The 13,381-nt window shown below is 47.2% G+C and overlaps 1 protein-coding gene across 3 annotated transcripts in view; it reads right to left on the bottom strand.

Annotated features, from left to right (window-relative positions):
• Socs7 (suppressor of cytokine signaling 7) overlaps positions 1–12,510 on the bottom strand; it is a 36,684-nt gene extending 24,174 nt beyond the window's left edge. For 2 of the 3 annotated variants that reach the window (XM_006971869.4, XM_076543261.1), the window contains exons 1-2: positions 11,427–12,507; positions 1,914–1,978 (exon numbers count right to left, since the gene is read on the bottom strand). In XM_006971869.4, coding sequence (XP_006971931.2) covers positions 1,914–1,978; positions 11,427–12,403 — 1,042 coding nt within the window. In that variant the 5' untranslated portion in view covers positions 12,404–12,507. Of the gene's footprint in view, positions 1–1,913; positions 1,979–11,426 lie in introns of all 3 variants that reach the window. The other variant, XM_076543262.1, reaches the window with a different exon arrangement.
• Between the last annotated feature and the right edge of the window lie 871 nt (positions 12,511–13,381).

Here is a 13,381-nt window from a genome sequence, read left to right as displayed (position 1 = left end):
TCTTCTGGCTTCCACAAGCACCAAACCCACACACAGGACACACATACATGTAGACCAAACAACTTATATACATAAAATAAGAAAAACAGGGATAATATAATGGCTCAGTAGGTAAAGGGACTTGCTAACAAACCTGATAATCTGACCTCAACCCCCAAGCCCTGCATGGTGGAAGAAAAGAACCGACTCCTTTTTCCCCGAGACAGGGTTTCTCTCTGTAGATCAGTCTGTCCTCAAACTCACAGAGACCGCCTGCCTCTGCCTCCCCAATGCTGGGATTAAAGGCGTGTGCCACTACCACTGCCCCAGCAAGAACTGACTCTTGATAATTGTTCTGACTTCTACATTCGTGATATGGCACAAAATCAATAAATAAAATGTAAATAAAAAGGAATAAAATCTAAACATTTTCTTTTTAAATCCTATCATTCCAGGGCCAGAGAGATGGCTTGGGGGTGAAGAGCACTGACTACTCTTCCAGGACCAAGATTTGATTCTCAGCACTTGAACAACTAGCAGTACACGCCTGTCTGTAACTCAAGTTCAACATTTCTGATGCCCTCTTATAGCCTCCAAGACACCAGGCACGTAAGTGGTACACAGATATACATATATACAAAATACCCGTACACATAAAATAAACATTTTAGAAATAAAAATCTACACAGCTTTAATCCTAACACTCGGGAGGCAGAGGCAGGTGGATCTCCTAGTTCTAGGCCAGCCTGGTCTACAGAGTGAGTTCTAGGACAGCCAGGGCTACACAGAGAAACCCTGTCTCAAAGAACCAAAAAAAAAAAAAAAAGGATTGGCATTTTAAATCTAATTATTATTTCTTGAGATAGGGGCTCACTGTGTAGCCCTGATTGGCCTGAACTCACGGCATAGATCACACTGGCCTTGAACTTGGCAATCCTTCCTCTGCCTCCCATGTGGTGGAATTACAGGAGTAGGAAGGTTTACAACATCCAACCAAAGACTATTTTTTAAAGGGCTTCTCAGTCACAACCAAGTAGGGCAGCTGGCTTCTCAGGATTTGAGACAATATGAAAAAGACCTTTTTACAGCTTTTACTCAACCTGGAGCTTTATATGACTGACAGAACAGAAGGTCTCTCTCTCAAAAGTTCCCCATATTATCAGATGGCATGGCAGTGACCCATTACCAAAAGGACATTCTACAGTCTCCTTCTTTAGCAACTGTGTTCCCTGCTGCAAGGACACACTTAAATTAGACACACTGAAGAACACTAACAGCTGCATGAACTGCTAACCCCTAAAATGGTAGGCGACAGAAGCTCACACAATCCCCTTTGCCCTGGTCTTTACACTAGACCAGAAGACGCTCATGGGTCATTTTTTTTTTTTTTTAAGATTTTTTTTATTTTTTATTATGTGTACAGAAGAGGGAGCCAGATCTCATTACAGATGGTAGTGAGCCACCATGTGGTTGCTGGGAATTGAACTCAGGACCTCTGGAAGAACAGTCGGTGCTCTTAACCACTGAGCCATCTCTCCAGCCCTCATGGGTCATTTTTTATTAGATAATCTATGAACTTCCTTGGAAGCTGGGACAGGAATTATGACTTCAAGAAAGTCTTGTATGCATTGCAAGCCTGTATCTTTGTAATTCTTGCCTTTAATTTGCATGTAATGACCCTGAACTTCGTAACTGCTATGGCTACCCAATTACCAAGAAGCAAGCATCTTTACCTTCAAGCATCTGAAATCAAGGGCACACTCCATATGCCATAAAAACAGCCTCACCCCAAACCCAGGGGGCACAGAATGAAGGAATTACTGCAGACGGCCTGGAAGGTGCCTGGAGCTCCCCCAGCAAGGCATGTGCAGGCATGTTCCCTGACAGTCTCAGAACACTCAGTTATCAGAAAAAGAGAAAGACATGATCCTTACCTGTGAACAAGGGGCTGAAGGAGACCGGAGAAAAGGCACTTTGAGTTCTTGTCAACCTGGGTTTCCTAGGAAGTAAGAAAGTACACAGAGAATAAAGGGGGAAAATGAACACATATGCACTTAAATCACTAACACTGGATTCCAGATGTCCTGAAATACAAAGCAAACCCTTTATTACAGATATGTTGGCAACACTTCCGTAATAAAGCCTAAAATTTAAAGGAGAATGAAATAAATTAAAGCAATTCCTTAAATAGATTTGGCTTCACCAGCCTAAAAAGCAATAGCAATCCCTTTGGATCCTTCACGCCCAGCACATTAAGACCAAGCACCTTGAGTGGTAATTACTAAGTCTATTTCACAAGGAAGGACGCTGAATGCAGAGCTGATTTTCGCGTGAAAGCCAAGCAAAAGGCTTTAGGCCTGAGTAGTTGCCAGCTTGGAGTAACAGCTACCCCTCTGGGCCTGACTCTAAGAGAAAGGTTCCAATGGAGTCAGGGAGCCAGGGAGCACATCCTGGCCTGCGCAGTGCACTAAGACACACTGCCGTCTTCATCGGTGAATCCCTCTCTGCCCATGGCCCTGGGATATGAACCTAGGCCATGGCTAACAGGGCCTTCTTCTGCCTGTACCCAAGTACACCCTCCCCCGAGTCACACAGCTCTGCCTCGACGCTCCCCAGCAACCATCTTCGATTACACACCAAGGTACCAACTATACCTCCTTCAGGTAGCTTTTCAGCAAACAATGAAGAACAAGAGATGCCAACCCAGACTTTCCAGGCACAAATGTGTTAGCCTTAAAACATTTTGTCATTCACTTCAAGATGACGAAGATTTTACTGAGGTGATACAAATAGGCTATGGGCTTATGAAAGGTGAGGGTAAGTTCTGATAAAGTCTAAAATCCCATGCCGGAATTGACTGACACTAGACATTACACTTATAGCTTCACACTGACTGACTGCAGGTGTCATGGCTGGCTCACCCCCTAGACATATTGTGATACAAAGGATGAGATGGAAAGGAAACTCTTTAACTCCACCGCACCAGCAGAGTGAGAAAGCACACAGAAAATAAGGGAGAAAGGAACACCACACAAGTGTTTAAGTCACTGAACTCTGCATTCCACATGTCCTGAGACATGAGGCAAACCCTTTATTACAAAAGGAAAGAAAATGAAGTCCTATTCAAAATTATTTGTTTTTAAGGGTAGTAGTGGTATATTCCTTTAATCTCAGTACTCAGAAGGCAGAGGCAGGTGGATCTCTGTGAGTTTAAGGCCAGCCTGGACTACAGAGTGAGTTCCAGGACAGTCAAAAAAGAAAGAAAAACAGACATTGTTTTCAGGGCCAAGGTGTAGCCTAGTTGGTAAAGCACCTGCCTATCATGTACAATGCCCCAAATTCAGCCCCAGTACCATCCCCCAAAACAAAAGCATGTTTTTTTAAATGTGTATTTGCTTTTATTTATATACATGTGTGTCTGTCTACCACATGTATATGGGTGGCCATTGAGGCCAGAAAAGGATATGGGACCCCTGAACTGCAGCCTTAGGCTCTATGAGCTACTTTGGATGCTGGGAACTGAGTCTGGTCCTCTGGAAGAGCAGTAAGTGCTCTTAACCCTCGAGCCATCTCTCCAGCCTCAAAACAAAAACAAAAATGAAAAGCATGTTTATGCTTCTTTTTTTTTTTTTTTTGTTTGAAACACAATCTCATGTAGCCCAGACTAGACTCTAACGCACTTAGTAGGTGGGGATGGGCTTGAACCCATGATTCCTCTGCCTCTCTCTCAAGTGCTGGGTCTACAGGTGCATGCCAGTATGCCCAGCTTCGCATTTTGGTTTCAACTTTTTAGATTTTAGATTTTAGATTTTTTTTTTTAGATTTTTATTCATTTTAATTATGTAGAAAGAGCTCAGAACTGGGTATGGTGCTACATACTTAACAGTCCTAGCACTTGGGAAGCAGAAACAGGAGGACTGTCACAAGTTCAAGGGTTAGTTTGGGCTATAAAACAAGACCATAGCTTTCGAACAGCAACAACAATAAGAAAGGCACAAAACCTTTAACACACCTTTAGTTCCAGCACTTGGGAAGCAGAGATAGGTCTCTGAGTTCAAGCTAGCCTGGTCTATACAGTGAGTCCCAGGGCCAGCCAGGGCTACATAGACCCTGTCTCAAAGAAAGAGATGAAATACAGGCAGCTTCCTTCTCAGAGGTCTAATAATCCACACTTGAAACATCCACAGCCCACACAGGGACACGGCCACATAAAAACAAGCTACAAGCACACATGGTTTCCGTTTATAAAAGTTGCTCATGACTACAGCTTAGTGCCAGCAACCCAAAGGACGAGAATGGAAAGTTAATTCCACTGGACATGAACTTAAAGCAGCCGAGGGGCTTCCGAGCTGACTCTTATTTGATAACTTGTGGGTATAACATTAAACTCAGCAAGTAGACACCCAAAGCACTGGCCTTTCAAAAGGTTCACACCTCAGCCAGTTGGCAGTTTGCCTCTTTTCAAAGGAAACTGCATCACTGTGCCATCTGCCCATGCTGGGGACGAGTCTCTTTAGTGCCAAGCTCTGAAGAACGGCAGTACCCAAACGCACACGTCTTGTGGAGGCCTTCTCACTCCAGCTCATCTTCTCCCCCACCCCCGACATTTTGAAGAAGAAAAAATCATAGTTTCTAGGATCTAGAAAAAGAAAAACATCTGAATTTAAACTCAGGCAGAGCCATCTCAGAGTGCTAGATGGTTTTTGCTGGCAAAGAAGGGTGCTTCATGGCTTGAAGCTAAAAGGTAAAAGGTCTAAGAGGCTGAGAGGCTAATAATAAATATGTGTGCTTCCTTCTTTCTTTGGGAGGATGCTGCCTAACTAAAAACCCATTTTCTATCTCAAGGACCCTGTGAGCATTCTGATGGCAGTCTAATGAAAAGGCTAATCTAGATGACTGGAAAAACAAAGCAAGGAAATGACTTCATACAAAACTAAGGATGGCAGTTACCTGGGGGCCTGGGGGGGTGCATAACGGGGAGAGCAACCCTTGAGTCTATAAAGTACGGATAATACTATACCTGTCTGCTAAGATTAATGAGTACCTGGATATGTATTTATTACTTTAGTCCATATATCTTTTAGATCTCCTTTTATATATAGAAAATATCTGAGATAATAAAAGCCCATTTCTAAGATGGTTAAGATAGTTTTGGAAAGCAACAAGAATAACAGATGAATTTTTCTTTTTGAGACAGGGTTCTCATGTTGGCTCTGAATCTGATATGTAAATGAGGATGACCCTGAACTCCTGACCCTTCTGCCTGTCTCTCCTCAATGCTAAGGCTACAAGCATGTGCCACCATACGCTGTCTATGAAGTACAACATGCCCGGTTTATGCAGTGCTGGGGACTGAACTCAGCGCTTCATTCATTAAAGGCAAGTACTCTACCAACTAAGCTACATCCACACACCCTAGGCCTCCAAAATAAACATATTTTGTAGTGCTGCGAGGAATCCAGTCCAGAGCTTTCAACATACTAAACAAGCACTCTACTGATTGAGCTACATCCCCAGCCCAAATACACATTTCAAAGTAACCCTCCATACTACACTCACGGGTGGGTTATTCATGCCTTCCCACCTCACCTTGAAAAACACTGGGGTACAAAATTAAAGTACTTTTAACTCTGCCAGGGGGCTGCTTGCATCTTAGAACAGACTCACTGGAGAAGGATTTGGTAGGTCATGACTCAAGCAACAGGACAGACGGCTTTAGGTAAGTCTTTTGGTGGGCTCGCTGTCCTTGAGTCAGGTAAGTCATTGCCTGAGTTGTAGGTAAGAGAATGTCCCTGTCCATTTCCATTCTGCAAACTATAATCTGCATTGCAACAGATTAATGAGATAAAAGGAATTAGAAGCGCTAGACTAAACAGGACAATAGCACAAAGATGTAATCATTGGCCACTTTTCAAATTCCTAGGAACCTAAAATCAAACAATGAATCATGTCTACCACTCCTGTCCATTAATCCCTTTATCCCTAAAACTTACAAGTATCCTTTCCTAAAATGCCTTCTAAACTAAGATGTCCAAATACTAGATTGTGTAGTTCCAATACACCTCTGCCCCTGCTAATGCACTCAGCGCCAAGATAGGCAGCCTGTGCCATTTCCAACACGTCATAAGCCAGTGTGTCTGTTCGTGTGCTACAGGCACAAAAACCATGTGTTCATTTTTAGTTCCAATACACAGACATCTGTGCAGCAAGGTCAGATCCAAAACTCTATCGTAAACCAACTCAAAAACCAATGGAGGGAACTTCTAGGGATAAGCCAAGGGGTGTAGTCTAATGCCTAAAACCTCAGGAATGATGTTGGCAGGGAGAATGTCAAAGGCACAAGACTCAAGTGGACAGACAAAAATTTTAAAGCCAGAGAATTTATTCTGAGAGAGATGACAACCATAAGCAGTTTGTAAAAAGATAGTTTAAAAGGCCAACAGAGTGTGAAACAAAAACCCAAACATAGCTCACCATACCACACTATCACCTTGCTCTCGGCATGTCATGTTATGACTCAAAAAGGCCCCTTTGAACCTGGCTGTTTTGGTAACACATGACTATGATTCCAGCACCTAGGAGATGGAAGCAGGAGGATCAGATCAAAACCAGACTTGAACACATACATAGTAAGTTTGAAGCCATCCTGGGCTATATGAGACCAGGCATGATGGTATGTATATATCTATAATCCCAGAGCTCAGGAAGCTGAGGCAGGAAGATCAGCTCAAATTGGAAGCCAGCCTGGGCTACATGGTAAGTTCAAGACCAGTCCAGACTGCATTGTGAGAGTATCTCAAAAAGGGGCTGAGGGAATCAGCTGTTACTTGTGCTCTTCCAGAGGACCTGGAAAAGGTTTGGTTCCCAGCACCCAAACCAGGCAGCTCACAACTGCCTGTAACACCAGATGTATGGGATTCAAAGTCCTCTTCTGACCTTATCGGGCACCTACATATATGTGCACAAACATATACATACTGACATACACATTTTAAAAAATTCTGGTTTAATAAAACCAAAAGTAAGAATAAAGAAACAAAACAGCAGCAAAATACACCCCTTCCCCTGGATCTCAAGACCCAAAGAAACAGTAAGTTTCTGATGTTGGCCAAGTCTACTCATGACAGCCAAAGAAGCCTCTCCATCCAGAATTGCACCTTTTTTCCCAAACAAATCAAAAATCACTACAGAACTGCTTTCCATTTCTCCACTACACAACTGTAAAGACTGCCTCAACTGTCAAACTCAGTCAACAATCCTAAGGACAAGGTACCTATTCCCAACTGAGTGTGTTAGTGTGTAACGTTTCAAACAGGGCAGATAGATGTTATTTTCACCAAATCTGAAGGAAGACAATCAGCTCAACATATGTGAAACAGACAAGGGGACTCCACTGGTTTTCCTGAAATAGCAAAGTTCTATATTATACCAAGGCCCACAGGCATGAAGCCCAGCTCTCTGAATCCTGACATATGTGTGGTACGAGGCCTAGTCCAGCTCCTCAGTACAGAAACCTGATTAGTTGGCAGGCTCAATCTTACTTCATTTTAAAGAATTTTCAAAGCTCACTCATACTATTTTTTTGATTATTATTATTTTATTTACTTGAAAAGAAATTTTTGGGACAGGGTCTTCCTATGTTGCTCTGGCTGGCCTGTGACTTGTTATACAGACCAGGCTGGCCTCAAACTCAGATATCTGCTCACCTCTACCTCCTGGGTGATGGGATTTAGGCAAGTGCCACCACCGCCTGGCTACATTTATTTCTTTTCAAGAGGTTAGGTGTGGGTGCATATGTGCCACAGCAGGCATGTGGAAGTCAGAGAGAACCTGGAAGAGTCAGTTCTCTCCTTCCACCACATGGGTCCCAGAGATGGCTCAAAACTCAAGTCATCAGGCTTGGCAGCAAACACCTGTACCTGCTGAGCACCTTGTTGACCCCCAGACTCCTCTTTTACTTTTAGATTTATAGTTTTTACATGTGTGTGTGTGCACGTGTACATGCAGGCATGTGTACATGTGCCTGCTGAGATCAAAAGAAGACACTGGGTCCTCTGCAGCTGGAGTTACAGGTGCTCTGGAGCTACCCAACCTGGGCGCATGGGCACCAAACTCCAGTCTTGTGCAAGATTAGCAAGTGCTCTCAACTCCTAAGCCACCCTCTCTCTAGGTCCCGCCCCCCCCCCCATACTACTTGACTCTTAAGACTCGGACATCTGGGCAGGTCCACTTAAGCAAATCCAAAGCACATGAAAGAAGTCGAGGTGTTCACCAATAGAACATGTAGACTGCTAAGCCTTATAAAAATGATGGTTAGGAAATACTTTCTCATCAAAAGCAATAGCTGTGGGAAAAGTGTAGATGGCAAAGGCAGATGTTGAGAAGAGTAAAGAGAATTATGCCTAGAGGTTACCATAAATGCCCCAAATTACATAGCAAAGCCAGCAGAGACCCATAATTAACTTCGACCAACAGTGATGTGGAAGCCTCCTAACTGGCAGAGGGCTGAGATTTCCCAGTGCTTCAGGTTCTACCGTTTAGAACAAGAGAACGCGGGGGACTCCGAGCTACTGTTCTTCCCAACAAGGGAGGGCTTGCTCAGGAGACGCAGACCCACAGAAATCACAGCCGCCCGGGCCAGACTTACCAAGGCTCTCACAGCCTCGAGGCTGCCAGCACGACTGGCACATAACAAGCCGGAAAAGCTAGCAAGCAGCACCAAAGCCTAGCACGGGAAAAATGTACCGATTCAATCTTATCACTTCTCTTCCAAAGAGCACAAAATATTCCACCCAGTTTCCTCGTCTTCCTTCTATTCCTATAAGGACATGAACAAGACCATTTATAGCTGTCCCATTTCACAGATGAAAATGACAAATCTGCCCTCCATCTCACAGCTAATGCTGAAGTTCCAAATGGAATCCAGACTTTCCTAATTCTCTATACAACATGCTGCCTCCAAATAGCAGTCAACCAAATGTTTACACACAAATACCTAGCTCTTCTCCAATTCATCAGAAAAAGCTCTTGAACCAAAAAATGTATTTCTCCAGTGCCCTGAACTAAGCTTCTTTGCAGAGGTACAGCCTAATTGGCTCTGCAGCAGAAATCTGTATTGTGCTTAGCGTGAGGGTTGGTGATAGAGCAGCCAATGACCATGAAATTCTGCTTCCAAAGGCTTTAAAAAAACCGTACAATGTTATACGCCTTTCCCACTTCCTAATCTATTAGACGTAGCAGCTAATTTCACGCCACACCTCATACTCCACGTCTCGGGAATCTTAGACCATGTCCTGGCCAATGTGCAGCAAAGGCAAGACAAACCCCAAGAAAATTATCAGTCCATCCTCTATCATTACCCACAGCTTCAAGCCTGCTGTCCACCCTCAGCTGATGCAAATTTCATCCATATTGGTAAGTGGAGCATCAAATACAGAAACTACCACTGTTAGGGGAACTGTTCCAGCAGCCACACACTTGTCAAGACCTGAGCTCTCAGCAAGAGTTCACCAAGGGGCTGGAGAGATGGCTCAGAGGTTAAGAGCACCGACTGCTCTTCCAGAGGTCCTGAGTTCAATTCCCAATAACCACATGGTGGCTTACAACCATCTGTAATGAGATCTGGCACCCTCTTCTGTATACATAATAAATAAATAAGTCTTAAAAAAAAAAAAAAAGAGGCCGGGCGGTGGTGGCGCACGCCTTTAATCCCAGCACTCGGGAGGCAGAGGCAGGCGGATCTCCGTGAGTTCGAGGCCAGCCTGGGCTACCAAGTGAGTTCCAGGAAAAGGCGCAAAGCTACACAGAGAAACCCTGTCTCGAAAAAACAAAAAAAAAAAAAAAAAAAGAGGACAGACTACCAGGGATTTGAGTTTGGTCCATGGCACAGCTATTCAGAAATGGCAACACAACCATTTCTGAATATCTGACAGAACCTACACCTTTTTATCTTGGAGTACTCAAGTTCCCTTCAGAAATCCACATCCAAGAATGAGTGGTTTGCATCCAGGATCAACTGGGGAGCATTAAAAAAATTCAAATAGTAGGGGCTGGAGAGATGGCTCAGGGGTTAAGAGCACTGGCTGCTCTTCCAGAGGACTCAGGTTCAATTCCCAGCACCCACATGGCAGCTCACAACTGTCTGTAACTCCAGTTCCAGGGGATCCGACACCCTCACACAGACATACGTGCAGGCAAGACACCAATGAACATAAAATAAAAATAAATTATAAAAAAAAATTCTAATTGGGCCCCAGGTATACTTACCTTTACCCCAACCCCCCAACCCCAAGAGATTCTAGTGCTCAGCAAAGTTATCAATGTATCTGCTTTTTGGCTCTGGTTTGTCACTGTCAGTATGTATCAAGAACATATCATATAAACCACACCAAGACCAATTCCAGCCAGGCAGGTGGCAACAGGCCTCTAATCCTGGCACCGGGAAGGCTGACTCAGGACTAAGGAAGATGAGATAGGAAGAACAAGAGATCTAGACCAGTCTGGGCTATACAGTGGATTCAAAGCAAGCCTGATCAGCATAATAAAACCTGGTCTCAAAACAAAAGCCACCAATTCAAGTCCAAAAGAGTCAGAACTACAATTCACAATCACAGTTCTACCACAAGGTAAGTCTCATTAGTGGATGCAATAGCTAACAGCTTTCTAAACTGATACTACAAAACTATGCTCTTATGTCAAAAGTCCATTCACTTTTTAGAAATTCGGGGTGGGGTGGGGGGACCTCAAAGTCTAAGTTTGGAACTGTTATTAATTGGCCTAGAATTCAGTGTGTATACCTCACTGAGCACTATCAACATCTGTGTGAAAGTGAGAGAGCAAACATAAAGCTATTCTCGGAATGTGGTCAGCACACACGCTTTAGACAGCAAACATCTAAGAACCACCAGAAGAACATTAAGAATGGAGATGCCCAGCTGATTGTTGGCCAGATTCCCCAGGCCATTTTGCATGCATATACGTGTGAAGAGAGTGAGGGCAGGTGCGCAGTGAGACTAGGCAAGATGGCCAAGATAATAATAGGCAAGTGACTGACACTAGCTCTGTGGCCCCAAGGCCACATATTTCCAGCAACTTCCCAGTAGTGTTAGTAATGGTAGACAGACACCGGGGGTGGAGGTGGGGAGCTTAAAAAGTGGGGCCAGTACAGGAATGGTGGGGCAGGGCTTCAAATCATTCCCAGCAAGAGACGCTAACCCCACTGAGAAGTGTCACCGAGTGTGAACTCTCCAAGAGTGAAAGCTGTTTCCACAATTAGCTCTGATCTAATACGAGATGTCACCACCTTTAGTCCCAAGTGTCTGCCTTCTCCAGAAGTCCACAGCTTGAGAAGTGACAGTATTGTGTTAGCAGCAGTAGGGGAAAAGAGAGACACGAAATAAGAAATGCAAGTTTGCCGCCTGCCTGCCCCCCGCCCCAGCCAATCTCACCTCCCCGCATCCAGCTCCCGGCCCGTACAGCCTCCCATGTCCGTCAGGCTCGCAGCTGAGGCTGCCAGATCTCCAGAAGGCCTCTTGCCGGGCCCATCCCCACTGCCCGAGCTGCCGTTGCAGCTCTTCGTGCGAAACAGGCGACTGAGGCGGATTTTGAAGGAGCCCTTTCGAGAAGGGCCCGCGAGGGGCCGGAGGGGCCCGGGAGGCGGCGGCGGTGGGGGAAGTTGCTGCTGCTGCTGCTGCTCCCCTCGGCTCAGGCGCCCTGGAGGGACCAAGTCTTGCAGCGGGAAGGGCACCGGGGGTAGTTCGGGGCCCGGGGGCTGCAGCAGAAGCCGGCTACCCCCTCCTCCTCCTCCTCGGCCTGGGCTGCTGAGCTCCTCTTCCGAACAGCTGTTAGTCTCCAGGCTCTCGGCCTCCGATTCCAAGCCTTCGAGGACCAGCAGCGCGTCGCTCGTCTCCGTGGGGTCCTCCCCGGCCTGCGGGGCGGCAGCAGGCGGCGGGGGCTGCGGCGGCGGCGGCGGCGGGGGGCACGGGCACGGGCAGCAGCCTCCGCCGGCAGTCTTAACCCCCGGCCCCGCAGGCTGCCCGAGCCCTAAAGCCGCCAGCTGCGCCTCTAGTCCGGACACCGGACCCCAGGTCCGCTCGAGCGCCAAGCCCGGAGGGAGGGCCTTGGGATCCAGCGCACAGCGGTGCCGGGGGCACAGCAGTTCCGAGGGTCCCGGCTCCGGGGCCGCCTCCGCGTCCTCCTCCTCCGGCGGCCGCCCCACGTTGCGGAACACCATCAGCTGCGGCGGGCGGGCTCCCCGCGGGCCGGGCCGCGCGAGGAAGGGTGGCGGCGACGGGCCATGGCCCGGGGGCGGCGGCGGCGGGCCTGGCTCGGGGGCCGCCTCTCCATAGCCGAGGAGGCGGCTCAGGACCCGGTACGAAGCGGCCGCCGCCGCCGCCTCGCCGTCCCGGAGCTCGGCCCCCTGCATCAGGGTGAGGGAGGGAGGGCGGGCGGCTGGGAGCCGGGCTGGGTGGGGACTAGGCCGGGCCCCGACGGAGCCCCGCCCGCCGCGGCCCCCGGAGCGACAGCGTTAACGGCCGCCGCGGCCTCTGCCTCATAGAGGAGGCGGGGGGCGCGCGGAGCGCAGCGCGAGCCCAGGCCGCGCGCAGCCGCCGGGGGCCGCCCCCTAGACGTCACTTCCTGGCTAGGTCCCGCCCCCTTCCCCAGGGTACGCGGCGTCAGCCTCCGCCGAGCTTGACGTCGCTCTCGGCTCTGGTTGTTATTGGCCGTCAGCTGGTTCTGTGGCCTCCTTGGTCTCCGGCACCGACCCCTGCCTTTTCACTTCCTGGGCGCCCAGGCCCTGTCCACCCCTCCCTGTGGAGCGGGGCAGGCCTTGGGACCTGAGTCTGCACCTGGGAGAGGGTCGCCGCCCTTGGCACTGTCTGTGCGTCTGGTCCCCTCTATGCTGCTTGGGGTGTGTGGCCTTGGCCAAGTCATTTCATTAACTCTGTATCCTCTTTCCTGGCATCCGACGAATTATGGAATGACTATATGAAAATGTGTTCTAGATCCGGCGGTGTGCTGTTCCGTGATAAACAACTGGTTTTTTTGGGGGGAAGAAAGGGTGTGTATATAGTTACATAATTTTACCATCTCTTTGACTGAGATACAGGATATGTAGTACACAATTTCCAAGAAATAATAAAAGTATGCAAAAGCCTGTCCTGTATGACTGATTGCCAAATGCATGCTTCTGCTGGTTGTCACGGTGTATGTGTCATGTTGATAGAAGCCTAAGTGAGCCATGTGCTAAGTAAGCATCAATTCAACCACCAGAGCTCATTCCCAGCCCTTCCCAAACTGCTTACAAGTGACCAAGGAGTGTAACTGTAACAAAAATGTTTACTGATATTGTCCTCCATTGATGCAAGAGGACAGAGAAAAAAACGAAGACAAACGATCAAAT

Source organism: Peromyscus maniculatus, chromosome 8 (assembly GCF_049852395.1).
Source record: "Peromyscus maniculatus bairdii isolate BWxNUB_F1_BW_parent chromosome 8, HU_Pman_BW_mat_3.1, whole genome shotgun sequence".
NCBI classification, from domain to species: Eukaryota; Metazoa; Chordata; class Mammalia; order Rodentia; family Cricetidae; genus Peromyscus; species Peromyscus maniculatus.
This window is presented reverse-complemented; position numbering and strand designations above follow the sequence as displayed.